At 41.0% G+C, this 27,449-nt stretch overlaps 1 protein-coding gene across 9 annotated transcripts in view; it reads left to right on the forward strand.

The window, feature by feature from the left end:
• The first annotated feature begins 8,027 nt into the window (after positions 1-8,027).
• Positions 8,028-27,449, forward strand: part of PRDM2 (PR/SET domain 2) — a 132,388-nt gene continuing 112,966 nt past the window's right edge. For 4 of the 9 annotated variants that reach the window (XM_043486307.1, XM_043486305.1, XM_043486303.1 and 1 more), the window contains exons 1-2: positions 8,075-8,143; positions 24,634-24,707. In XM_043486307.1, the coding sequence (XP_043342242.1) occupies positions 24,699-24,707 (9 nt within the window). In that variant the 5' untranslated portion in view covers positions 8,075-8,143; positions 24,634-24,698. Of the gene's footprint in view, positions 8,144-24,633; positions 24,708-27,449 lie in introns of all 9 variants that reach the window. The other 5 variants (XR_006272749.1, XM_043486304.1, XM_043486308.1 and 2 more) reach the window with 3 other exon arrangements.

The following is a 27,449-nucleotide window of genomic DNA, read 5'->3' on the forward strand; positions in this document are numbered from 1 at the left end:
TAAAAGATGCTTGCTCCTTTGAAGAAAAGTTATGACCAACCTAGACAGCATATTAAAAAGCAGAGACATTCCTTTGTGAACAAAGGTCCATCTAGTCAAGACTGTGGTTTTTCCAGTAGTCATGTATGGATGTGAAAGTTGAACTATAAAGAAAGCTGAGCGCTGAAGAACTGATGCTTTTGAACTGTGGTTCAAACAGTTCAAAGACTCTTGGAGAAGACTCTTGAGAGTCTCTTGGACTGCAAGGAGATCCAATCAGTCCATCCTAAAGGAAATCAGTCCTGAATATTCATTGGCAGGACTGATGCTGAAGCTGAAACTCCAATACTGATTCCAATCTGACTCCAATACTGACTCATTTGAAAAGACCCTGATGCGGGGAAAGATTGAAGGCAGGAGGAGAAGGGGACGACAGAGGATGAGATGGTTGGATGGCATCACCGACTCAATGGACATGAGTTTGAGTAAACTCCACGAGTTGGTGATGGACAGGGAAGCCTGGCGTGTTGCAGTCCATGGGGTTGCAAGGAGTCATACACAACTGAGCGACTGAACTGAACATGGCTAATGTGCTTTTACTTCACAGTTCACATTTAAATTACAAGACAGTGCATAGGTTTTTATCAATCTATATTATTTATTGAGGGAACAAGTGTCTACCACTGTGTTGCAGGCATGTGCAACCTTGCTTTCACTCTAAGGGGTGTAGAATATGTTTGGGACTTTAAATATACTTATTACACTCCCACCACTAGCATTTGATTAATTGCTGACAGTGATTGTGTAGGGATTCATATAAAGATGAAATCATCCATATGGGCTCTACTCCTATACTGGGTTTAATAGTGTCCCCCCTCACCAAAATTCATTTACACCCAGATCCATGTGATCTTGTTTGGAAATACTGGGTTTACAGATATAATTTGTTAAGATGAAGTCATATTAGACTTCTCGTTGTTCAGTTACTAAGCTGTGTCTGACTCTCTGCAACCTCATAGCCACCAGGCTTCCCTGTCCTTCACCATCTCCCAGAGTTTGCTCAGACTCGTGTCCATTGAGTCAGCGATGTTATTGGACTAGGGTGGGTCTAAACCCAATGACTAGAATTCTCACTAGAATGCCATATGAAGACACAGAGAGACAGAGGGAACACGACCAAGTGAAGATGAGAGATTTGGAAAGATGTATCCTCCCAGCCAGGGAATGACAAGGAAACCACCAGAATCTAGGTGAGGCATGGATAGAGAAGGACAGGGAAGCCTGGCACACTGCAGTCCATGGGGTCTCAGAGTCGGACATGATTTAGTGACTGAACAACCGCAGTAGCCTCCAGAAATACGAGAGAATACATTTCTATTGTCTTAAGCCATCCTGTTTTGTGATACTCTGTTAAGGCAGCCTCTAATGTAACTCCTAAGTGGGGATTTCATCAAAATGCTGAGGAGAGAAGAGGTGATGAGTGAGTTCTAGATGAAAATCAAGGTGAAGGAAAACAGAGAGCAAAGAGTTTCCAGGATGTAGGTGTGGGTGGTGAGAAGTGGGAAATTAGTGTGACACATGGTTCAGGTTGATGATGAATGAGCTCTGTCTGGGTAGGTAGGACAGGCTGTCCTGTCTGTGGACACCCTGGGAAGGGACACACAAGAGTTTCCAATCTGCAGAAACAAATGCAAGTCGAGGCTTTACCTCCTCAGGGCTATCTGCCTATTTCTCGATCTGATTTATTTTCTATTCCTTCTCATGCTGCTTGCTATTTCCTGCTGAAAAATATTTTCACTTTATGTCTTTGTTGCCAACCTATATGTTTTATTCATGCTCTCATGGTGGTGTATCAGTGAATTAATTCTGCCTTCCAGGAAGATGAAGTCTTTAATAAACTTCCCTTTGTATTCTCTAGAACAAAACTACACCGGCTTTGAGCTTGTTACACAAGTGATTCTGAAAAAGGAGTGAATGCTGCTACTTAGGGACTTCTGTGTGGGAAATTCAGTACTTTTTAAACAGATTTATTAACGTGTTTGGTTCTAAAAATGTGGTATAAGAGATGTGATGGAAAATATAGATACAGTACTCTGAATCTTTTTAGAGGATGGATTACATTTATTTTAGGGGTCATGAAGTTTTAGAACTGTTAGCATGTTGTAGTCGATTTTCTTTCTCTTCTTTCTATATAATTCTTTGCTGCTGTTTCAATCCAGAAAAGGTTACTAGACAAACCACAACTGTACAAAATAATAATTCATTCACTTTTGTGCAGCCCCTCCCCAACATTCCTCCCTTTAAAAGAAAAGTGACTTGAGGGACTTCCCTAGGGGTCCAGTGGTTAAGATTCCATGCTTCTGATGCAGGGGTTGCAGGATCAATCCCTGGTTGGGGAACTAAGATCTTACAAGCTGCAAGGTGCAGCCAAAAAGTAAATATATAAAATAAAAAATAAAAAGCATTTAATATTAGTTATTAATTAGCTATTAATATTAGTTATATTACAAAATGACCACTATAATAAATCTAGTTAACATCTGTCATCACACGCACAGAATTTTTTTTTCTTATGATGAGAACTTACAAGGTTTTTTCTTAGCAACTTTCAACTATGCAAGAGAGTATTATTAACTATAGTTGCCATGCTGTACGTTTCATGCCCATGACTTATTTGATGACTGGAAGCTTGTACCTTTGAACTACCTTCATCCATTTTGCCCACCCCTCACTCCCACCTCTGTTCTCTGTATCTATAATCTTTTAGTTCTGTTTTATTTGATGTTGTTACTGTTTTATTTTTTAGATTCCACATATAAATGAGATAGTATGATATTTATCTTTCTCTTATTTCACTTAATGCCCTTGAGGCCCATCCATGCTGTCATAAATGGTAAGATTTCATTTTTTATGGCCGAGTAGTATTCCATTTTGTTTGTCTGTGTGTGTGTATATTGCATTTCTTTATCCATTCATCTATTTATGGGCACTTGGGTTGCTTTTGTATCTTGGCTATTATAAACAATGCTGCAATGAATATGGGGGTACATATATCTTCTTGAGTTATTGTTCTCATTTTCTCAGATAAAAATCCAGAAGTGGAATTGCTGGATCATATGGTAGAAGCTCTGTTTTTAATTTTTTGAGAAAACTTCATGTGGTTTTCCATAGCGGTTGTACCAATTTACATTAACACCAATAGTGCACGAGTTTCCTTTTCTTTACATCCTTGCCAACATTTGTTATTTCTTGTCTTTTTGATAGTAGCCACCACAGGTATGCGGTGATGTCTCATTGTGGTTTTGATTTTCATTTTCCATATGATTAATGATGTTGAGCACCTTTTCATGTGCCTGTTGCCCATTGGTATGTCTTTGGAAAAGTGTCTATTCATATCCTCTGCCCATTTTTAAAATCAGATGGTTTTTTTGGTTGTTGTTGTTGTTGTTATTGAGTTGTATGAGTTCTTTATATATTTTGGATATTAACCCTTTATCAGATATATTTTCTCCCATTCAGTAGGTTGCCTTAAAGTAATATTGAAAAATAAAAAAAGGAGTGGGGAGCAAACCCTCATGGAACACATAAGGAGCAACAGGATGCTATTCTTGTCTTGGTCTATGGCCATACCACCTTGAATGTGCCCAATCTGGTCTGTTCTAGACTTGCACTGTGCCCTGCTGCGCTTTTGTGAGGAAGTCCAATCTGCTCCACTAGACCCAAAGTTCTTGGTGTGCAGGTTGGTGTACCTCTGTGCTCTTCCTAGTGCCTAGAAAGTATATTGCTAAGAGCACCTTGAAGCCTGGGAAGCAGTCTGGCCAGTAGAGCAATTGTGGACTTTGACCCTGGACAATCCTTGAATTCTTCCTCTCCACCACTGTTCCCCTCTCAGCCCGTGCTTTAGTGTCTTCACCTGAAAAACAGTAGCCACTGTTGCTGCTGTCATGAGGATTACAAGAACATAGTATCAAGTTCACGCACAGACTAACCCTCAATAAACGTTCCCGCCTTTCCCCTTCTTACCATCACATCTCACCACTGTTAAGATTCCTCTATACATTTGGAGGCTGCACAAGTCTTTTCACTGAAAGTATGCAGCCGAAAGTGTCCATCATGCAATAACTTGTCTCTCTAGTCCCTAGAGTTTCTATCTTTGAACTTCATTCCTTTATCTTTAATCTGAACCCAGAATCCAAGTTTCAAATCTTCTGGCTGATGGTGTGCTTGCTCAGATGTCATTCCTTGTTTGGGTAAGTGACTTGGCAGAGGGATGGTGAGCAGGGAGGGTGAGGTGGAGAAACTGGGAGAAGAGACTCTGAATCTCATTCAACACAACTTGCAGTCAGGAGGAAAGGGGGCTCAGTATTTCTAAAAAAAAAAAAAAAAGTAAGTGATGTGTTATTTGAACAAAACATGAGTTCGTTTGCCCTTAGACACTTCATCTTTTTTCTCCTCATGTTCTTCCCTGATAGTCATGGGAGAGCATTCAGAATGGTCTCTTTATGCAGGTGGCTCAGCTGGTAAAGGATCTGCCTGTAACGTGGGAGACCTGGGTTCGATCCCTGGGTGGGGAAGATCCCTTGGAGAAGGGAAAAGCTACCCATTCCAGTATTCTGGCCTGGAGAATTTCACAGACTACATATAGTCCATAGGGTTGCAAAGAGTTGGACACGATTGAGTGACTTTCACTTTTCACTTTATGCAGGTATTTAAAAAAAATACTCCCCAATTACTACCCCTACTATTTTGGGAATAAACAGTTGAAAGCATGTAGTGACAGAGTTGCCTAGGGCAGTTCTCAAGGTTTTTTTTATTTGGGGGAGTAAGTTAATTTGTTAGACAGCTTAGTAGGGAGCTAAGTTGTCTAGGTTCAAAACCTGGTTCTGAGTACTTCCCCGGTGGCCCAATGGTTAAGATTCCACCTTCCAATGCTGGGGATGTGGGTTCTATCCCTAGTCAGGTCCCACATGCCTCGGGGCAACTAGGTCACGTGCCACAACTACACAGGCTGCAAGAAGATCCCACGTGTTGCAATTAAGACCCGATGCAGCCAAAAATAAATATTTAAAAACAAACACACTGATCATCCCTTGCCCTCCCCAAACCTAATTGTTACTAAACTTTCCTGGCCTCCATTTCCTCACCTGTAAAGTGAGGACAGTGCTTATCACATACAGTTGCCATGAGGATGAATGAGAGAGTCCATGTAAAATACCCAGAATGGAAGCCAGTAGAGAGTTACCATTGTTATCATCCAGGTAACTTGAAGTCCACTGACTCCCATTGGCAATGTGCTGCAAGTTCTTTAATCTTGGCAGTAAAGTCTTTCATCTTTTTAGGAGCACTGCTGTAGGTCTCCTGGCTGGATGCTTAGCAGGAGCTCTGTGGTTCCTACTATAACCATATGCTGTCTTTCCAAAGCACACTGTCTTTGGTCCACACATATTTGCTGAAATCCAGCCACATCAGAAGAATCAGGGAGAAGACTTTTTTCTTCCCATTAAAAGGATCTGTCTAGCATTTGTTATGTGCTAGACACGGTTTTGGGTATTGGGATGACAAATGACAATTGTCCTCTGTAATGGTTCTGCATGCCAAGGTACAAAATCTGCCAGGAACTGTGCTAGATGTATCTGTATAGAATGGAGTTTCATTTCTGTTGTAGATCCAAAGACTGCATTTTACATTTCCATCCCTTGATACAGAAATGGCCCATGAGATGTTATGAAATGTCTCAAAATCCTTCCTTCTTCCTTTAGCAATATTTTTGCCTTTTAAAACCTTTTCAAAGAGGCAAAAGAGTGATATTTAGCATCTCAGACAGATAATGAACACTCATGAAATCACATTGTATTATCAATAGTTCATATATTTTTTGGATTGAGAAAATATTTATTATTTTTCCAGAGAAGTGGCACAAATTGAAAAATATAAAATGTTCAAGGAACATATGCAGATAGAAAATACTCAATGGCTGAAGAAGAGGTGGAATTTAGGAGTGCTAAAGATAGACTCAATGTAGCAGGCTAAATAATGTCCCCAGAATACAAGTTCAAGCTTCCCAGGTAGCTCAGTGTTAAGAATCCACCTGCCTATGCAGGAGACTTGGGTTGGATCCCTGGGTGAAGAAGATCCCCTAGAGAAGGAAATGGGAACCCACTCCAGTATTCTTGGGGATACCTGGGAAATCCCATGGACAGAGGAGCCTGGTGGGCTTACTGACTCAACAACAACAACAAAGATATGTTCTTGTCCTAGTCCACTATGCAAAGGGGATTTTGCACATGTGATTATGTGAGAGATTTTGAGATGGGATTATATTGGGTTACTTGGGTGGGTCCCAAATGCAATTACGTGTATCCTTAGAAGAGGAGGGCAGAGGGAAATTCAGCTACACACACAGGAGGTGACAAGAGGATGGAGCACAGTGTTAAAGATGCTGTCTTCAAAACTGATATAGCCACAAGCCTAGGAATGCTGGCAGTTGCTAGAAGCTGCAAGAGGCAAGATTCTCCCTTAGGGCCTCTAGAGGAAGAGTGGTCTTGTTGATGTCTTGATTTTGGCTCAGTGATACTGATTTTAGACTTTTGGCCTCTAGAACTGTGAGAGAATGTATTTCTGGTGTTTTAAGCCACCCAGTTTGCAGTAATTTGCTGCAAGAGCAACAGGAAACTAAAACACCCATTTAAATGAATGACAAGGAGGACAACCACTCTTTTCCATGTTCCACCACCTCTTGGCATGTTGCTTTCTAGTACAGGTTCTGGCTCACTGTGTCACTTTTAACTTATATGTTCCTTTATTTTCCTTTCCATTCTTTTGAAAGAAAGATGGCACATAGCTTTTATTTTTTTTTTTAATTTGGATACTGGTGTTTTGATTATGGGTGGAATATGGGTGGTGGAGTCTCCCTCATTTATTTATGTAATGAGGTTATTATCTTCATTTGTTCACTATACCTAAGTCGTTAGCATCATCCCTTTACAATAAGACGATAATGCATGTTGACTCATCATGTTTTCTTAAAATTAAACCCTAGTTACATAAACAGATTTGTACGCTCCTTCAGAAATTTCCAGAGAGAGACCAACTGCATCGCATTTAGTGCGTCTCCTCCTTAGGGTGGGTCCTTTCCACAGGCGCCCTATGTTGCGCATTTCTTTTCGATTCTTCCTGATTCCATTCTCAGGGCTTTATCTTCAAGTCGTCATGGCCTTAAACACCATCCATATGGGATAGAACCCAACTTTCTATCTCATCTTCAGCCTGCAGCTTTCTCCCCCACTTTGGACTCCTTGCCGACGATTTCCTGCTAGACGTCGCTCCTTGAAAGTCTATTATAGACATCTCCGACTCAACCAGGCTCATCTCCATGAGAGCATTCATTCATCATCATCCAGGCTGTCTACTTCCTCATTTGTAGACAATTAAGTTCCACAGGACAAGGCCAATGTTGTGGTCTGTGCATTACTCCCAGCATGTAACACACTGCTAGCCACATGGCCAGCAGGCAAGAAATACTCTTTCGTAACGAAGGAACAAATAAACCAAGCAGCACCCTCCCCTTGGAGCTGGATCTTTTGGGGGTAGGCTAAACTGGTCCTTAGAGAGGAGTGAAGAAAAGGGGTCTATGTTTCCTCATCTGACAGGGACTTAGTGGTGAAGCCATTTTCTTTTTCCCTCCAGGTTCTCGTAGTAACTTTAGATTGCGCAGAATCCCAAGCCTTTGGTGCAGGCAGACTGGTGGTGGCAAGCCCGGGCCTGGCCGCCGGGGTCCTCGGGGTCCCTCTGAGGGCGGCCGCGTGTCGGGACGTGTGCAGTCCCGGTCGTCGTGCCAGCGAGAACCGAGGTCGGGGCTCCCGGGCGAACACACCTCGGAGCCAGGGCGGCCCAGGTCGGGGCTCTCGGCGCGTGTGAGGCCGGGGTCGGGGTCCTCCGCTGGAGGCGCGTCGGTGTCTGCGCAGTCGGGGGTCGCGGCCCTAGGCGACGGCGCGGGCGGCGCGGGTCCCGGAGGTCGCGCGGCCGGCGCCGCCCGACGTCACTTCCGACCGGAGCCAAGATGGCGGCGGCGCGGCCGCGGGCGCCGGGGCGGGCGGAGCGGTGGCGGCGGCTCGGGCGGTGGCTCTCGGCGCTCTGAGGTGCGGGGCGCGGCGGGCGCAGCCAGGTAAGAAGCAGCCAGCCAGGGCGGGTGGTTGCCGGGACGGCGGCGGGCTCCGCGCCGGGACTCCTGTCCCTGTCCGCGAGGAGCGAGGCGGCGGCGGCGGGAGCGACACGCCGGGGACCCGGGCGGGCCGGCGGGCGCGCCCCCTTCGAGGTCTCAACGTCCCGCGCTCGCTGGGCCCCCCGCAACGAGGCGCGGCCCGCGGGCGGCCGGGGTCTGTCCTCCCGCGCCGAGCAACCCGGCCCGGCCTTGGGCCCCGGTGCGGGGAAGTTGTGGGGTTCGCTTTGTCGCCGTTGGTTAGCCGCGCGCCCCGCGGGGAGGACGCGGGTGGGCTGCCGGGCGGCGGCGCCGGGCGGGCGCCTGCGACTCCAGCGGGATCCCGGTCTCGGGCCCACGAGGGTGCCCACCGGTCCCAGGGCCGTTCCAATTTCAAGAGTGGTCTTGCTCTTCCTTTTTTGTGTTCCAGCCGAACGTGTCTCTCACACTTGCGTTCTGAATTTGTTCAACGTTTCGCGTCTTTGTGGTTCCTAAATCCACAAAGTGTAGTTGAAGCTTGGAAACGTTCTCCCTCGATGATCCCATCAGAGACCCACCGGTGTTTTTGTGTTAAACAGACAGCGCATTTCTCTCACGCATTTTGTTACCACAGATGCCCCCGAACCTATTTTTGATGGTAGCAAGTGAGACACGTAGTAGACCAAGCAGGTCAATGTCTTTCCCCTCCCCTCCGTGGTGGCTCCCGACCCACGCGTGAGCCCCTGGCCACCTTGTGTCCAGACACGAGCTTCGGGAACAATCCCACGTCGACCTGGGGAGTCCACAGTACCGCCACTACGCAGTTGTAATTTCCCCAGAGAGAGGATACGCGTGCCCCTCATCTTCCATTGAGCGTTGTGTTGGGGTTTTGGTTTATTTCAGAATGCCTTTTGGTGAATCCCAGTTAAGTCTTTTAAATCCCTCTGATCAGACACTAAAATGGCCCTACCCAGAAGGCGATTAAATATTAAAGTTTTTGTTTACTACATGTTTATTGTTAAAAGCAGTCACAGTCTTCTAACAACAAACAGACCCTTTCAGTGGTTCTCTTAAGATGCCACACTTCATCTCGATTTGATCAGTTAGTTGCATGAAAGTATGTTGGGGAAATGTAGGCCTTTAAACATTTTTTAAAAACATGTTATGAAATGTGCTGTACAGATATTAAGGAGGAGGAACTGAGAGACATATTGTATGTTCCTTTTTAGTAGGGTCTTGTTTTTGAGGTGGCATGCAGCTGCCCCTTCATTCTCCTGTAAGCTTCCTTACACACACTCATTTGCCCACATTGTTTACACGTAGAATCTCAGTATAGCCTTGAGAGGATCTTTAAAGATAGCCCAGCTCCCTCGTTTCAAGCATTGGAAACTGAGATTGAAATTCATAGTGGGACTGACGTTTATTCACTAGTATTCCAGGGCTCTTTTTACACATCTTTTTTGGTTTAGTTTAAATAAGTTAATATATTTGAAGTGCTTAGAAAATCACCAAGTGCATAATCAAAGCGTTCAGTAGAGGTTCGTTTTTGTTGATTCTGAAGATGGTTTTTTTCATTGAAAGGCAGGTTCACATTTGTTTTTTCTCATTTTGTGGACAGTTCCTGAAACAATTGTGCGTAAATCTGTAATAACGTGTTAGTTTTGTAAGTACAAAATGGAACAAAAGATTCTCACTCTAGGACAGTTTGAAAATGGAGAAAAACACAAAGAAGGAATAGAAATAGACCATTCCCTTCTCGCGCAGATAACCACTGCGAACACTTTGGCAGACCTCCTCCTTACTGTCTCTTGGTGTGCGTGTGTGTCTTTTCTTTCCTTGTTTATATTTATTCACTTCTATATGTTTGCACTTTGTACAGGATAGGTATCATATGCTATATATTGTTTGTAATCTCTTTTCCTTTATGATATTGTGAGCATATATCCATGCCACTAAATCTTCAATGCGATTTTTAATGGCCATATTTTATAGGGTGGGCCCTAATTTATTTATCTATTCCATATTGATCAGTAAGGTTTCAACAGCTTGAGATTTTCTTTTTATTAAGATTTGTTTAAAAGTTTTTCTATTGTGGATTTTTAAGCCCTGTCATCTTTTAAGATACGTGAAAAATGTAAATTCTGTTTTTTAGCCTCTAAAGACTCATTTTTCCTGCCAGTGCAGTTTGAAGAAATAGCACTCCATTTCAGCTCTGTTTTATTCTCCTTCAGCTGGGTCTGTGCAGTTACATACATATATCTGCACGAATATTCTTTTGATGATTATTTTACCTTAGATGTTTGTTTATTCATGCGACTGTTTCTTTAAGCTGCCCATCTCTTTTCAAGTTCCAGATCTGATTTACAAACCTTTTAAGTCCTGTTAAATCATAGACTTTCCGGGATGGAAAGCACCTTGGGTTATTTACTATTTTCATGTCTTCTGACTTGCTTTTCATGCTATTTTTAATCCTCCCGCAGAAGGAAAAAAAGCCCGTGGGCTGCCTTAGAAAACTCCGTAGTGGGGAGCAAAGAGGGAGTAGGTGGACAGTGGGGGGAAATTGTCAAGCTTGTTTGGCAACATGTAGATCCAGGGAGTTTCCAGGTGATGGGGATGTTACTCGACAGTGGTGACTGCTGATCCTGCTGACATCTGTCCAGGGCTGTGCAGTTTGCCTAGAGCTCATCAGCTATGCCCTCGCTCCTCCTAGCGTTTGCTTAGAGGTCTGGGATACTGTTCTGGCCCTCTCCTTTTGAAATTAGATGCTTATACTTATAGCTGATAAAATCATCTTCATAGGGTGACTGAAATTAGTACTTAGATCCCACTGAAACAAGGTTTCTTAACCTTAACATGGTTGTGGGGCTGGATCATTCTTTGTCGTGGGAGCTGTCCTGTACCCTGTAGGATATTTTGCAGCGTCCCTGACCTTTGCCCACCAGATGCCACTGGCACCTCCCCTTCCCCCCCAAGTTGTGACAATCCATAAACCCTCCAGACGTTGTAAGATGTCCTTTTAGGGCAAAATCACCCCAGTTTTTAGCCACTGCTTTAAAGGAAGGCCCATCTCACTGGATGGTTGAATCATAGAAGCGGTTTATGGAATCTCTTTAGTTAAAGAACTGTAAGAATATATGCCACATGGTTTATGTGAAGTTCCCCTTGAAGCCAGGGAACAGGCTTCCTACAGGTGGAAGTTCTTTTCCTGAGGTTGGTTTTATGACTTTGTCCATTTAATTTTTTATTTTTTTTTAAAAAAATCTTTTGGCTGTGCTATATGGCATGTAGGCTCTTTGTTCCTCCATGAGGGATTGAACCCATGCCTCATTGAACCCAATGCAGAGTCTTAACCATCGTACCACCAGGGCACTCCCGATTTTATGACTTTGTTGAATGGTCACTTTCGGCAGTTTTGATTTGGTGCCCCTTTCAAGGCATGAGATAAAGGAACTTGAGGTAATGTGGAAACTATGGAGCGGTTTTCCTGATATAGGATCAGCATTCCCAGTATGTAGATTAAATTATTATGAACTTTAAATTTTCATGGAATTGAAACATGGTGAATAATTTAAGCTTGTGGTCTATTATACTGACTAGGACAAAAACAGTGGTCTTTTCTTCTAGAAAATGGAATTTAGTGGAGCAGCCCCTTGAAAATTGCAGGAAGAAGCCTAACTAATTTTTCTAAAATTTCCTTTTAAAAAAAAAACAAAAAACAATTCAGGGTTATGAACTGAAAGTGAAAAATTTGTCCTGAAGAAATAAAGTTTACCTGTGCAGTGTTTAGCTAACTTTATTACTTTATAACTTAAAGATAGGTTATTGATACTCATGACAAACCTGCACCTTCCCCTAGAGGGGAAAATATTAAGTTGTCAAATCTTTATTTGACTTCTTTAAAAGAATAGATAGTATAGATTGAATTTTTATTGTGGCATAAGTAATCTTTAATAAGTTGTAATAATAGTAATAATAATAATGTTAGAACTCACTGATAAAACAAAAAAAAGAGGCGCTCTTGAACCAAATTTGTAATGGAGTTGTTTTCTGAATGACAGGATATCTGAATGTACAGAATCACATTCATTCACTGGAATGAATGCTCCTGTCATTTAACTATTCTTTTTTAAAGAGAATGCCTTTCTTTCCCCACCTCCACTTGCCTGAGGCATGAATTAGAGTTATTGTATGTAATAAATCTGGTTCATTTGGAGTGAAATATGCTTATAATATTTTTCTCAGTACTGTATAATATTTTTTCTTAGATTCTTGGTTCATGTCATCTACTCTGTTTTCATTTATTAGTCCTTTGGAACATGCAACTGAATACTTATGTATTTGCCAGCCATTTCGGTGAAAAGAATATTTTGTACCTCTTGCAATAAATCATATGATAGGCTTTGCTTTGAAAGAGCTAAATTACTTCTTGGCATAGCTTGCCTGAAATATGGAAAGCAAAGTGCAACTGTTAGTTTGATTACAATGGGCAGCCTGTCTGGAAATTGGTAAAACCTACAGATTTTACATGTGCTTATATGTAGTTCCACTAAAACTACGTTAAATTCTGGTGGGAAAATTATGTGGCATGTTCAAGTAATTTAAATGATGCCATCAATATTTGAAAAGAGTTGTGGGATTCATCAGCCCTTATTATATACAAGTATGAATGCTGCACATTTCATAAGGCCTTTTTAAGACCACGTAAATTAAGCATACATTGGAGGATCAGTATGAAAACTAGAACCTAAATGTTTCCCGTTCCATGAGACTTATTTTAGGGACTTTGCCATCATCCTGAAAGGCCTAATATTAAAGTATACCTAAAAGAAGGCATTTTAAAAAGGAAGAACTCTTAGGATAGACGTGTGAAGCTCTGTTACCTCTTGTTAGAGGTTGTTGAGCAGCTCAATTCCCTTGTTTTGGGAGATGAATATTGTGTCAGTGCAATTCTCTGATAATAGAGTGCTGCCTCGATATACAGAATGAACTATATCCCAGGTACATTCAGGGACGGCATTATTTCTGACAGTGGGAGAGGTAAGACAGTTTCCTCTCTCTCCTCTTTGTATTTGAAAAGTGAGTACAGTGATTACCTCTATCTTTTTTTTGGATTTTTTAAGATGAACAGATGAATATGTGAGCAAGCAATTTGAGATTCTTTAGGTTTTTCAAAAACAATACTAGCATTTTGCTTAGATTTTTTTTCCTTAATAGGTATTGAGGGTTGTTGTTGTTCTTTAGTCACTAAGTCATGTCTGACTCTTTCGCAACCTGTGGACAGTAGCCCGCCAGGCCCCTCTGTCCATGGCATTTCCCAGGCAAGAACCCTGGAGTGGGTTGCCATTTCCTTGTCCAGGGATTATTCCCCAACCAGGGATCCAGCCCACACCTGCATTGGCAGGCGGATTCTTTACCACTGAGCCACCAGGGAAGCCCATTGAAGGCTAATGTGGCACAAGGATTTCTTGGAAGAAAAATCCTTCCAAGTTATTTCTGAGTTCTAAAGTTTTTTTGCTTATCTCATCCTCCCTCTACTGAACATGGTGAAAGGGGAAACTTTTTTCCTACTTTCTTCCATGCCTTTCACAAAGCCCAATCCTTTGTCTTCTACACTCTTGTTGGGTATTTTTTCCCTTGGGATTTCCTCTGTCCCTGGGTCTTCCCCTGGTGGCTCAGAAGGAAAAGAATCTGCCTGCAATGCAGGAGACCCGGGTTCAATCCCTGGGTCAGGAAGATTCCCTGGAGAAGGGAATGGCTACCCACTCCAGTATTCCTGCCTGGAGAATTCTATGGACAGAGGAGTCTGGTGGGCAATAGTCCATGGGGTCATAGAGTCAGACACAACTCAGCGACTAACTTTCCTCTGTCCCTGGGCACCCCCTTGTGGCTGAAGACTTCTAAATCTCAGTCCCCCTCCTTGAAGATGGTCTGTGCTGGGACATTTTCCCCCGTTTGGTGGATGTGGCTTTCTGTGGATGTCTGACCCCTCCTCTCAGAGTCTCTAAAGTGGAACTCACCACCTTCCACTTAAATACTACCCGTACTCCTGGCTTATCGGTCTTTAAAATACATTCATTCTTCTTGTCAGTCACATTCCAGATTTTGTTGAACTCATCTTCACCATCTCTTTTTACCTCCTGTTAGGTTAGAAAACACATTCTGTTCATTCTTCCTCTGTAGCGTTAGTTACATTTTTCGTTTCTTTTCCGCTATCATCAGGGTATCAAAGGTTTACTGCTTATCATCCAGATTCTTAGCCGGCTTGCCTGGCCCCAGTCTTTCTGTCTGCCCTTTCCTCTCCTGCCTCCTCACTCTTAACGTGTCAGTTTAACTTTCCTACACTGTTAGGCCTCACTTGGTTTGTGGCAGTTCTCAGAAACTTTTCTGGGGCGTGTTACCCACCTCAGGGCAAAGCTGCCCTCCTGATGGGCAGCCCTGGAAGCAGGCTGTTTCCCTGGGCTCCTTCTGCCCGTGCGCGTTCACTGGCTCTGCTTTTAAGAAAATCCCTGTTTTCATCTTTCTCTATAGACCCTCAGGACTTGTGTCAGGAGGGGGCTGGGTGGATACTGACTTCTCCTTCACTGTCTTTGAGGAACGTTTCCTACAGGTCAAGTTGACTTTTAACCTGGAACTCAGACACCACCCCTTATGCTGGGAAAGATTGAAGGCAGGAGGAGGAGGGGCTGACAGAGAACAAGATGGTTGGATGGTATTACTGACTCAGTGGACATGGTTTGAGCAAACTCCGGGAGATGGTGAAGGACAGGAAAGCCTAGCGTGCTGGTGTCCATGGGGTCACAAAGAGTCAGACACGACTGAGCGACTGAAGAACAACAACAGATGCCCCAAGAACTGTTCCATCTGTGGCGGGACAGAACTGCGGTGCTTGGCGCAGACCCTGACTTGAGGGGCACTGTCTGGCTTATTCCAGCCTGTGGCACCAAGAGGTGGTCCTTCATCCTCTGTGTCATACATTGAGGCCCTGGGTAGGGGGAGGCGGTCCTCTTAACCTTGAAACAAGAACCAGTAATTATTCATTTTGAGAAAATGTGTTGTTCAGTTACTGAGTCGTGGAGAAGTTGAGGAAACATACTTTCCTATAAACAATAAAAATTCGTATATGTATAAGAGCTTCTTAAACTGTAGAGCAGTACACAAATATCACTCTGCAAACAGTTTTTGTTGTTGTTGTTTAGTCACTAAGTCATGTCCACCTCTTTTGCCAGCCCATGACTGTAGCCTGCCAGGTTCCTCTGTCCATGGGGTTTCTCAGGCAAGAATACTGGAGTGGGTTGCCGTTTCCTTCTTCAGGGGATCTTCCCAACCCAGGGATCAAACCCAGGTCTCCTGCATTGCAGGCAGTTTCTTTACCAGTGAGCCACCAGGGAAGCCCTTGCAAACAGTAGGTGTTGCTTTTACTTTAAAATGCTGTTGAGACTAGAAATAGTTACATATTTAGAGGATAGACTCCAAATTTCAGGTTTCATTTAAAGTAGAAGATTCGCTCCCTACCAAAATAATAATAAACTCTTGGGAGAAAATCTCAAGAAATGCATTGATTGTTGACCCTGGCATCTTAGCAAAATATAGTTATTACTCTTATCTGGCGTAACTTGTAATTTTGCTATAGGTTGTTCACTTACGAGTTTCAGAAGTCTCCTTGTCATTTATGTGTAGTCTGTGGAGGGTGAGTTTTCCTATATACTTTATTGCATAGGAGAAACCAGAAAGCCTCTGAGCAGCCACTTGTAAGATGACTATATTGATACTCATATTTGAAAAGATGCATACTTGAGTGGCAAGACCAGTCCCTCATAGTACTGAAGCTTTCATCCCCTTTACAGAAAATGCACAAGTATTTTGCAGGGTTCCTGAAAGTCCCTCAGTTTTTAACATTTAATCACATCAGTTACATCTGCATTGGGAACTCCAGTGGAAGAACAGTAACTCAAAAGGGTTAATTGAGAGTTCATTTTATTTGGGGCATTGTGAAGTGAGCTGTCATGGGGCAACTGCTTGTAGAAAGTCTGTGTTTGAGTTGGAAGCTTGGCATTTGAGTGTGAGAAAAGAATCAGCTTAATTTTCCTTGTATAATAATTTAAAGTTTTTATGCAGCTAACATGGGAAAATGTTACAAAAGCACCATTTTATAGGAAATTCTTTGAGTTTAATGCTGTTTTGCAAAATATATGGAGAATATATAGTCAACAGTTGGTTAGTTATAATTTTCAACCGAGAGATGGGAGTTGTAATAATGATCTTGAATCTGTGCATAGTTCTCATCAGACAGCAGAGACTGGCTAGAAAGCATTTGTAGAAACCCAAAACAAAACCTAAAAGTTTTGATGTAGTAAATTACATGTTCAGCATAATATAATGACGTAGGTGTATACATTGAATCAAAAGAATAAGAAAGGGAAAGTTGTTCAGTCATGTCCAATTCTTTGCGACTGCATGAACTGTACAATCCATGGAATTCTCCACGCCAGAATACTGGAGTGGGTTGCCTTTTCCTTCTCCAGGGGGTCTTCCCAACCCAGGGATTGAACCCAAGTCTCCCACATTGCAGGTGGATTCTTTACCAGCTGAGCCACCAGGGAAGCATGTGGTAGCCATCCCTAACATCACCAGGTAAATGATAAATAATGAGCACTTGCTATACATTTATTGCTAGCTCTTTATTAGTGAATGCTTGGAGAGGTGTTTCTTGAAAATTTTCCCTTATGTTGTTTTTTTTTTTTTTCAAGTAAAGGAGAGATATTCTAGGGGACGAAAAGGCTCCTAGAGTGCCATAACCTAAATTTGGATTCATATTACTCTCCTAGTTTATCTGCTGTCTCTTATTAAACATTTTACTATGGTGTTGTTTAACTTAGAGATATTTCAGACAAAAGTAATCAACCTCATCCCATCAGAGCTCTGTGGCTCTAATGTAGCTCAGCCACATCTGAGCTACCAGGGAGCCCATCAAATTATACCTGGAGTAAATTCTCGAAACTCTGCTACCTTATTTAGGTTGGTGTCAGGACACTCTGCTATATGAATTTGGGGAATCAGGCCCTGGGATATTTGTGGTTTTCAGGGTATCACTGAGGATATGGGATAAATTACTGATTTATTTGTGAGAATTAAGTTCTTTACATCTCTTAATCAACACTTGAGTTTGGGAAATTCCTCTCTTGATGTGCTCTGTCATACTATTGCTTTTTGCCTTGGCTAGAAATCATTCTAGAGGGTGAGAGGCATGAGCAGTTTCAAGCTGTAAGAGTTCATATTGTCCGATTTACCAAAGGGTTATTACCTGATAGCTCAGTTGGTAAAGAATCCACCTGCAATGCAGGAGACCCTGGTTTAATTCCTGGGTCTGGAAGATTCGCTGGAGAGGGAAAAGGCTACCCACTGTAGTATTCTTGGGCTTCCATGGTGGCTCAGCTGGTAAAGAATCCGCCTGCAATGCAGGAAAACCTGGGTTCGATTCCTGGGTTGGAAAGATCCCCTGGAGACGGGAAAGGCTACCCACTCCAGTATTCTGGCCTGGAGAATTCCAGGGACTGTGTAGTCCAGTAGGTCGCAGAGTTGGACACGACTAAGCGACTTTTACTTTACTCACCAAAGGGTTGCCAGATCTTTGCTATATTCTCAAATCTGTTTTTTCCTCTTCACACACACACACACACACAAACACACACACCCCCCCTTATGAAAGTGATAAACTTACCAGTTTTAATTTTTCACTTTAGCTTATTTAATTTGGTGACATAGTCTGTCTTTTTAAAAGAAAGTTGTGGGTATATTTTTCAGTGTGAAACTAAATATTCTGGATGATTATTCTAAGTGAAATTTTATGTATTATTTTAGAAAAGGAAAATGAATGACTTCATTTAGCAAATTCCTAGACAGATTCAGTATTTATGAATTATGTGATTATTCCTAATCCCCAAAAATGGATGCTAAATGTTTTCATGTCGATAGCTAGAGTTTATAAATTGTAACTTGGTGATTCCATTCTTCTGGTAGGAATTGTGAATGGTAGTTTTTGATAGTACATTAGCTGTGTTTGTTAATGAAAACTTCCTTTGAGAAGTTGGCATGCTTTGGATATTTTAATTATTTTTCTAAAAGTTTCTGGGGACTGCAAGAATCTTTTCGTCAGAGAAAGTTAAGATTTACAGTGTAAACGTGTAAATCTGCTCTGCTAAAAGGTTGATCATCTCGGTGTTTGCCACAATGATATTCATTTACCGTGAGAGATCTGCTTTATGTAGTGATTAGTTTTAGAATTATTTTTCTTTTCTTATGTAGGTCATAAACGTTCCAAGACTTCTTTTACAAAATGACATTTTTAAAACCTCTTTTTTTGCTTTTAGTCCATGTTTTCAACATATTTTTGATTTTTAAAATTTTGCTGCAGTCATGCTAGTTCTCTTATTTCTGTTTTACTATTTGTCCATAAATTATGTGTTGCTCTCTGAGTCTTGAAATTTAGTTTCTTCTGAGTCTTGATGTTGTTGTTCAGTCACTAGGTTGTGTCTGACCCTTGGACTGTAGCATGCCAGGCTTCCCTGTCCTTCACTATCTCCTGGAGTTTGCTCAGATTCATGTCCATTGAGTAAATGATGCCATCCAATCATCTCATCCTCTCGCCCCCTTCTCTTCCTGCCTCAATCTTTTCCAGCATCAGGATCTGTATGAGTCAGCTCTTCCCATCAGGTGGCCAAAATACTGGAGAGTCACCTTCAACATCAGTCCCTCCAATGAACACCCAGGACTGATCTCCTTTAGGATGGACTGGTTGGATCTCCTTGCAGTCCAAGGAACTCTCAAGAATCTTTTCCAACACCACAGCTCAAAAGCATCAATTCTTCGGCACTCAGCTTTATTTATGGTCCAACTCTCACATCCATACATGACTACTGGAAGAACCATAGCTTTGACACAGACAGACCTTTGTCAGCAAAGTAACATCTCTGCCTTTTAATATGCTGTCTAGGTTGGTCATAGCTGGTTAGTTGCTATCATGTGAAATGAGCACAATTTTATGGTAGTTTGAACATTGTTTGGCATTTTCTTTCTTTGCGATTGCAATAAAGACTGACCTTTTCCAATCTTTATGTTACAATGTGGCATTTGTAATCTAAGAAAATAATTATAACATTAATGGCCTCTAAGTGAATAATTTATTTTCCAAATAGCCCCCAAACCTAAATTGAGTCAAAAGAAAAGACCCTGATGCTGGGAAAGATTGAAGGCAGGAGGGGAAGGGGACAACAGAAAATGAGATGGTTAGATGGCATCACTGACTAGATGGACATGAGTTTGAGCAAGCTCCAGGAGTTGGTGGTGCTAGGTGTGCTGCAGTCCATGGGGTTGCAAAGAGTTGGACAGGACTGAGTGACTGAACTGAACTGAATATCAGTAACTTATAGGTGGGCTTCCCAGGTGGCGCTAGTGGTAAAGAACCCGCCTGCAATGTAGGAGACATAAGAGACACCGGTTCGATCCCTGGGTAGGGAAGGTCCCTTGGAGGAGGGCATGACAACCCACTTCAGTATTCTTGCCTGGAGAATCCCATTGTCAGAGGAGCCTGGCAGGCTACAAAGTGGGGTCGTGAAGAGTCGAGTCAGACACAACTCAAGTAACTTAGCATGCACATAGTGAATGTACAAATCAAATATTTATATTCCTAATTCTTTGCCCTTCCTCTCAGACTTAGACTAGTCTTAAAGAATCTGCTATTGCTTTTTCTTTAAAGGCTTTTCGTATTGTTTTGTAGGCTTCACAAGTCTACAAAGGACAGATAGAACAGTTTGATGTGTTATATGTATTGCATTAATGTTAGTCTGTGTCTGTCTTTTGTTTGATCTGCCTTATCTCAGATGATGTGATAGAAGTATGGCTGGGCCTGCAGGGATGGTCTGACCCTGGAACTGCCTGTTTCTATGGGGTTTCCTGCATATTTCTAGATTTTCTGGTCTCTGGCTGCCAAGTCAGAAGACAGCAGGGTAATAGTTGTTCAGATTGTCTTGATCTTCTAAGGGACCAGTATTTGAATAAAGACCCTCCTAATTATTTTATTGTTGCTGTATTCATACTGATCATGTATAGTTAAATCATCTTTATGATATTACTAAATTAAATATTTGTACAGATGATTTGTCCTAGAATTTGGAAGCAGTATCTTGAAAAGTTAAGTATATGTATGTTATTAAAACCTTGCATCAGTAAAATCAAGGTCACACTTTTAGTTTTCTAAGAGTATGTGCTGTTGGTGAAGTATATTTAGTGATAGAAATTCACATGCTTTAAATTTGTGAATCTGTCTAATGTAGTTTATCTGAAAAACATCAGCAGGTGGCATGGAAGGAAATGTAGACATTTTAAAGAAGGTTTGGTCAGGCGTAGAAATCCAAACAAGAAACTAAGAATCTATGGTCAGAAAAGTCCAGGATTTTAAGTTTTTGATTATTTACTACTGGAAAATTGGAGGCACTTAATTATTAAGCATTTTATTTAAAGTTTTATAGAATTCCTCAGTTTCAGTGGTAGGTGTGGAAAGATTCCTCTTGGCCGCTACACTGATATGATTGATACTTCAAGTTACCATGTTTGATAAAACACAGACCCGGAGATAACTGTGTTAGAAAGCTGAGTATATAAATCAGTGCTGTTAAAGTCAACACTGAATGTAAAAGTTATGTAGAACTGCCATGCAGTTCCACAGGGATTTTGCAATCCTGGAGGAATCTTAGGGAAGTTATTCGAATAACAGAATTTAGAATCTATAGTTGCTTTAAAATGTATTATCATAGTGCAACCAGTACATGATTGCTACAGTTCAGAGATTCTCCACCAGAAGGGGATCTGGGGATGTGTGTGTGGGTAGCTTTGGTTGACAAGATGCTCAGAGGGAGCTGCTGGCATTGATTTTGCAGTGCAGAGCTAAGTGGCCTTAATGAAAGGGACAGTCCCACACTGGAGTGAGTACTCAGCTCAAAATGCAATGGTCCTGTGTTGAGAGGCACTGCCAAAATCTTAGTTCTTTTCTTGTAACATCTCTTGTTTCTAGTGTAGTTTAATATCCTAATTTAAAATATCATTTGAGAAGTTAGTGTTAGATTTGCAATGTTTTTGATTATTGTAAAATATTTTAGATATATAATCTGATAATGTTGTGAGTCAAGAAAGAGAAAGAAAAAAAAAAGAGGGTCTTGTTTTTAGCAATTAGGATTAGAAGTGATAGAGAGGAGGGTCCAAGCATACAGCATCCAGAATAAATAGTGAACCCTTAAAGATGTTAAGGTCCTTCTAGTTTCTGGAAAGAAATGATACTGTTGCTGCTATTTAGTCGCTAAGTTGTGTCTGACTCTTTGTGACCCCATGAACTGTAGCCTGCCAGGCCCCTCTGTTCATGGGATTTCCCAAGCAAGAATATTGGAGTGGGTTGCCATTTCCTTCTCCAGGGGATCTTCCCGACCCAGGGATCGAACCCTTATCTCCTGCATTGGCAGGCTGGTTCTTTACCACTGAGCCACCAGGGAAGCCTGAAGAAAGGATGCTGATGTTGCTCTTAAGTCACTTCAGTCATGTCCGACTCTTAGCGACCCCATGGACTGCAGCCCACCAGGCTCCTCCATCCATGGGATTTTCCAGGCAAGAGCACTGAAGTGGGGTGCCATTGCCTTCTCCGGCAGAAAGGGTGAATGCCATCTAATTTGGACAGAGAGGGAATAGACAGTGTAGAAAGTCAGATTATTATTAACTCAGGTAACAATCTGAATTACAAGTTTTTTATTAAAAAGTTGAGATTCATTGAAATAAATGAAAAAGTAAGATGTTTTAAGTACTTTAATATTTTAGCTATTCATTTTTAGATGTCACAGTATCTGAGTTGTTTGGTTTGTGCCTGTGAGCTAGCAACTATGAAAGGGGAGGAAAAGGGAGGGAAAATGTATTAAATAAAGAGGGACAATGAGTGAAAAGCAGATGGAAAGAAGGAGGTAGCTTCTCAGAAAATGGCTGCTCTATCCTTCCATGTCCTTAGGATGAAAACCCTGGTGTCATCTTTGACTTCCTCTTCTTTTTTCATACATAGCATCAAATCTGGTGCAGATCCTGGGGACTCTATTTTAAAAATAGATCAGGATCCACTGACTTCTCACATCTCTGCTACCTGGGCCAAGGCCCCATCATCTCTTGCCTAGATGGGGACATTAGCCTCCTAAGAGGTCTGCTTGCTTCCACCCTATTCCCTTACAGTCTCCTTTTAAATCTAAGTCACGCTAGGTTGCTTCTGCCACCTTAAGCCTCCCAGTGGCTTTCCATCTCTGGATGAAAAAGCTGTAGCCATTCTGGTGAACAGTGCTTACCTTGCAAAGCCTGTGCTTAAGCCTGTCTCTCCTGTTCCCCTCCCCACCCTGTGTTGGGCCTGCCCCTGGCCTCTCGTCTGCTGTGTACAGTCTTATCCTTGTGATGCTTCTCCTCCATCCCTTGTCGATCCTCAGCTCCTCACCTGCTGCCTCCTCAGTGAGGCCTTCTCCGACCATGCGATGGATTCACTGGCCAGTGTTGAGATAGAGATTATAATCCCTGTCTCCCTCTCCAGGTGCCTGTTTTTCTCTAAAGCACTTTGATTGTCTGACATACTACACATTTTGCTTGCTTATTTGTTAGAGGGCAGGGATCTGTCTGCTCACTGCTCAAAAGCAGAGCTTGGCATGTAGTAGGTGCAAGGTGAGGCAGGAATAAAAAGCTGGTGAAATATGGTTCAGAAGCCATAGCAGAAACCAAAGTTACCGAGTAATTTTAGCTTCCTTGAATCTCTGTCATTAGTTGAGAAACTAACCTTGTGAAAATTAACTGAGCTGGTTTATGTGATGGTAGCCCAGAGCCTGCTTGTCTTAGAAGAAGCTTCATAATGATAATCAATGATTCTTGCGAGAAGGAAAAGACAGAGCAAAGGAAATGGTAAAACATCTTTCCAAAGACCTTTCTCATTAAAACATTTGCATTTTACTACAGGGGTTTTTTTGTTCCCTCCCAAAGCTAGTTCTTCATGACCAGTGTTAGTAAATTAGTGAGAGGGTAGGTGAAATCCCTGCCATTTCTTTCACTCCTGGGTGCCTCAGGTGTCACCAGGGCCCTCCTGGTGGAACTGTATAGCCGTATTAGAAAAGGATTAATTTCATTGAAGAATATGTATGCTAAGGAAGGACATGTTAAATATATGTGAGAAAGATGCTGAATATTATAAAGTTAAAAGAAATGAACTTCATGGATTAATTACCAATTTTCTGAAATCATATTCACTGCATGTTTACTTCTGCAGAGTGTACATTGATTAGGCTAGCACTGAACTTTCTAACAAACTGCAAGTTGTCAAATACATTACCTGTGCCAGTTATGAATAAGTAGTAGTTCAGGTGACTAGGCCTTAACTTAAATATAGTGCCTTTGATTGTTAAAGGTGTTCAGGTGAGTGTGGCTAAAGAACTCAAGGAGAAAAACCTGAAATAATCCTTATTAATGAAATGGGGAGAAATGTCAAAGCACTGTTCTTGATGATAGGGGGCAGGCTGTATGTTTTAGGATGAAGAATGTCCCTAAGTTATAATTTCCTTGGGGTATTAGCAGTTAGAACGTGAAGTTACAACGTGAATCTTGGAAAGAAACGTGAATGTAGGTAAATCCGTGAAGAAATAGAATTCTACTTAATGATGTGTATGTATGCATGATGAAAACAAGAATATTACAGTGGCGGTGCTGCTTTCATGATTTCCATATATTATGAATGACTCCTGAGATAACGTTGCAGAAAGGATTGTCTTCAGAGATTGTTCTTTAGAAACAAGTATGTCATTTGCATTTGCAAGAAATAATTCTGTCTTCCCGTCCCTATGCTATGAATAAATTGAAGAAAAATTTTAAAGGAGTAATTGTAGTTCTTTCCAAACAGCTTTTATTAAAATATTTGCATTTTACTACAAGGTTTCCATTCTTTTTCTCAAAGAGAAATCTCCATGGAAATGTTAGTAAACTCACCCTTTCTACTTCAAGAACTTGAAAAAATAATGTATAGGGGTCTAATTGTGTTTGTATTCAACACAGTATTGGTATAAGTCAAAGAAGAACCTTTACATTGCTTAATAAATTACTCAGCACTGCTTTGTGTTTCTACTAACAAAGCTAATTTATTTCTTCTTAGGCATGCTTCAGTTCCAAAGCAAAAATTTGATGTCATTCTAATGAGTCTGCTTTCAATTGTAGAGTACAATGAAGCCCCAGTAAAGGATAGTAAGACATCTATTTTATTGTAGATAATAAATCTGCAAAGTAAGTTCTTAGCCTGGATTGAAGTTGATCTAGCATGGAGTTGCTTTGTGAATAGTTCTTTGAGCAGACTCTACAGTTCTGTATGTGGTTTTAAATCACTGTAAATTTGTAGGCAGGTACATATCACAATTGTCTGTTTTTCTTTTTAGGGCTCATGTAATCAAAGAAGTTTCTTTGTTGTGTGTATCTTTTCAGAACACAACAGGAATTGAAAATGAATCAGGTGAGTTTAAAAATAAGAATTTATACAAATACATTATCTAGATGTTAGACCAGTTCTTGATTTTTAAAAGACAGTAACACACACCTTCATTCCTCCTAGATTTTCCTTTCTGTTGCTTAATACCATTCATTAGTTCATCATTTTCATAGTGTGTGTTTGTTCGTGGAATGGAGTGTGCATTGTCTTGGCGTGAGTTGGCGTTTCTGTGGAACTCTTAGGGACCTTAGTTCAGACTACTTTTTTTCTTTTTTGCTTTCCCTGGTGTTATTTTGTTTTTGTTTTGAAGCTTATTAAGCTTCATTTTTAGTGCTTTTTATTTTGTAATAACTTGTTGGTTGCAAGGAGAAAATTGAAAGTTATTTTTAGAGACCAAAACTGAATGGGAAACTTTAAGCCTTCTGTCCTTGAAAAACCAATTTAGAATAAAAAAAGAGGATGGATATTGAAACATAAGATGTGTTTCTCCTTACAGGAGGTTGTGGGATTACGTGGAGATTAAATAATTCTGTAGCCTCAAGGGTGTTCTGATAAGTAGAAGCAGTTATGTAGATTTTATATATTCTAAAATAGGATTCTTGTTTTCTAGTCTTAATATCACTTGCAGTCACAGGAATATATGGATATTAGAAGCATTCTCTCTTGAAATCTTTTTTTTTTTTCTCGAAATCTTTATAAAACTTTTTTTTTTTAATATGAAGGAAAGAACTTACTAATGTGAAGTCTGTAATTTTTGGTGCTTAGCTTAAAACTCTCAGGCTTGAAAATATTTTGTACTCTTTATCAACTGAAACTTCAGACACCTTTTTTATCCTTTACAGGTGCCTCTAGCTGGAGATCACAAGTCCAATTTCATTAGGTGACCAGGTTTAATACATTCAGTCCTCTGTTGTGATTGAGAGATGTGAAATTTTTGGAAATGATTCTTTTGATTTCTTTTCATTACTTTCTTTATCAAAAATTTTTAATGCAGAGGACTATACATCATAAAAAATGAATCTGGCGAACACATGGAACACATGGTTTCTATTATTCTTAAAGCTTGCAGATTTACTGACATGCTTTTGAAGTCTAATTATTTTTGAAATGGTGAGATGGGGGAGGGAAAAAGAGAACAGAATGGATTTTTTTCATAGTCACTGTCCGTCAAAGTTATGTGCACATACATGTCATAGAGTTCATTTATTTTCCTCTTTTAAGATTGAGTCTTAATGCTGACCTTGTCTCCCCATGGAACTTGCTTTTCTACTGTCTCAGAGCTGTTGTTAGAGAAGTCTTGATTTTGGACTGAAATGATGGCAAAAGCTTCCAAAGCGGAATCTAAATATTGACATCACTTAGGTTGCATCACTCTTCAGCGTCATTTATGTCGGGTGGCTAACCATACTAAGCTAGTAATGTTTTATTTCAAGTATATTTAGACCTGTTTGACACCTCACACTTTTGCTTTAATATTGCAGTTATATCAGAAGAATTTGCATTTAAGGAAAGTCCACATTCCATTCAAAGAGTTGGAGCAATAACCAGTTCTTTTTTTGGCTCTTTTACAGTTTCTTGTGGAGGACTCTCTTTGATGCCAAATATCAGTGGAAAGGGGTCCTCTTATGTTTCTAATGGCTAGCGCATTTCTGATTTGGGTGTGACTTTAGTGGTCAGGTGGTGATGAAACTTTTATTTGGATTATAAAAATGTCCACTTTTTATAGTAAAATTTTCAGCATCTTTAGTTATATTTTTATTCTTTGAAGAGTAATTAGTCTCATGATACTGAGACCTGATTATTATATCATGACATACAATCTGTGAGTATTTTTCAACAACTGTCCCATCTCCATGATTTTTAAAAATTATGAATTGTTCCAGGACATTTGCTGTTTTTCCCTCTTGTGTTTATTTTTATTTTCAGTCAGTGAAATTGAGCAGTAAGTACCTGAAAAGCCTCAAAATAACTACACAAAAATTTAGATATTAAGCAAGTTTTAACTTGAACAGGGTTAATTTTTAATGAAAATCTTGATGATGACTTTAGGGTTAGATATTTCTCTCTAGGGCCTGATCAACATTGCTTTAGTGAATCTTACGGTTGGTATCTAAGTTTCTAAGACAATATCATGGAGTCTGTCATTTATACATGCCTGACAGCTGAGTTTTAGGGACTGAAGGATCCTGGGAGTCAGCATACCATATTGTTTACAAGTGAGTCCTTTAGAAGAAACCACAGAGTCCAGAGCCTACTGGCATTTTAAGCACTGACTGTGGAAGCAGCGTTTTGAACTGCTGTCTTACCAATCAGTGTTCCAAGGCGTTGCAGGTGTAGCAGGCCAGGCTGTATCTCCACCCTCAACCCTGGGCTCCACAAAGCTCTAGGTCCACATGCTCTTTGCTTTTTTTCTCTTTCTGTCTGTTCTCAGCACTTAACCCTTTCTTACTGTCTCTTATCTTCCTAATTTAGAACCCAGTCTTTCCAGCCACTGTACCTTCTTCCCTCACTCTCCATTTTCTTTTCTTTCTACTTTCAAATCATAGATATCCTTTGCTTGTTTCACTGTCATTCCACACCCATCCCTGTTAACTTTGAGATGTTCCACAATTCTTACCTTTTCCTAGATTTTTCTAGGAGAGTCCAGAACTTTATAAATGGCTGTCCCTGAGTTTAGAATGCTTTATAGAAAATCCAGGGCCACTGAAGTTCCATAATATAAATATGCTCATAGTGGCTTAAAGTAGATGTGCTGAAGTTTAATGT

The sequence above is a fragment of the Cervus canadensis genome, chromosome 13 (assembly GCF_019320065.1).
Source record: "Cervus canadensis isolate Bull #8, Minnesota chromosome 13, ASM1932006v1, whole genome shotgun sequence".
NCBI classification, from domain to species: domain Eukaryota; kingdom Metazoa; phylum Chordata; class Mammalia; order Artiodactyla; family Cervidae; genus Cervus; species Cervus canadensis.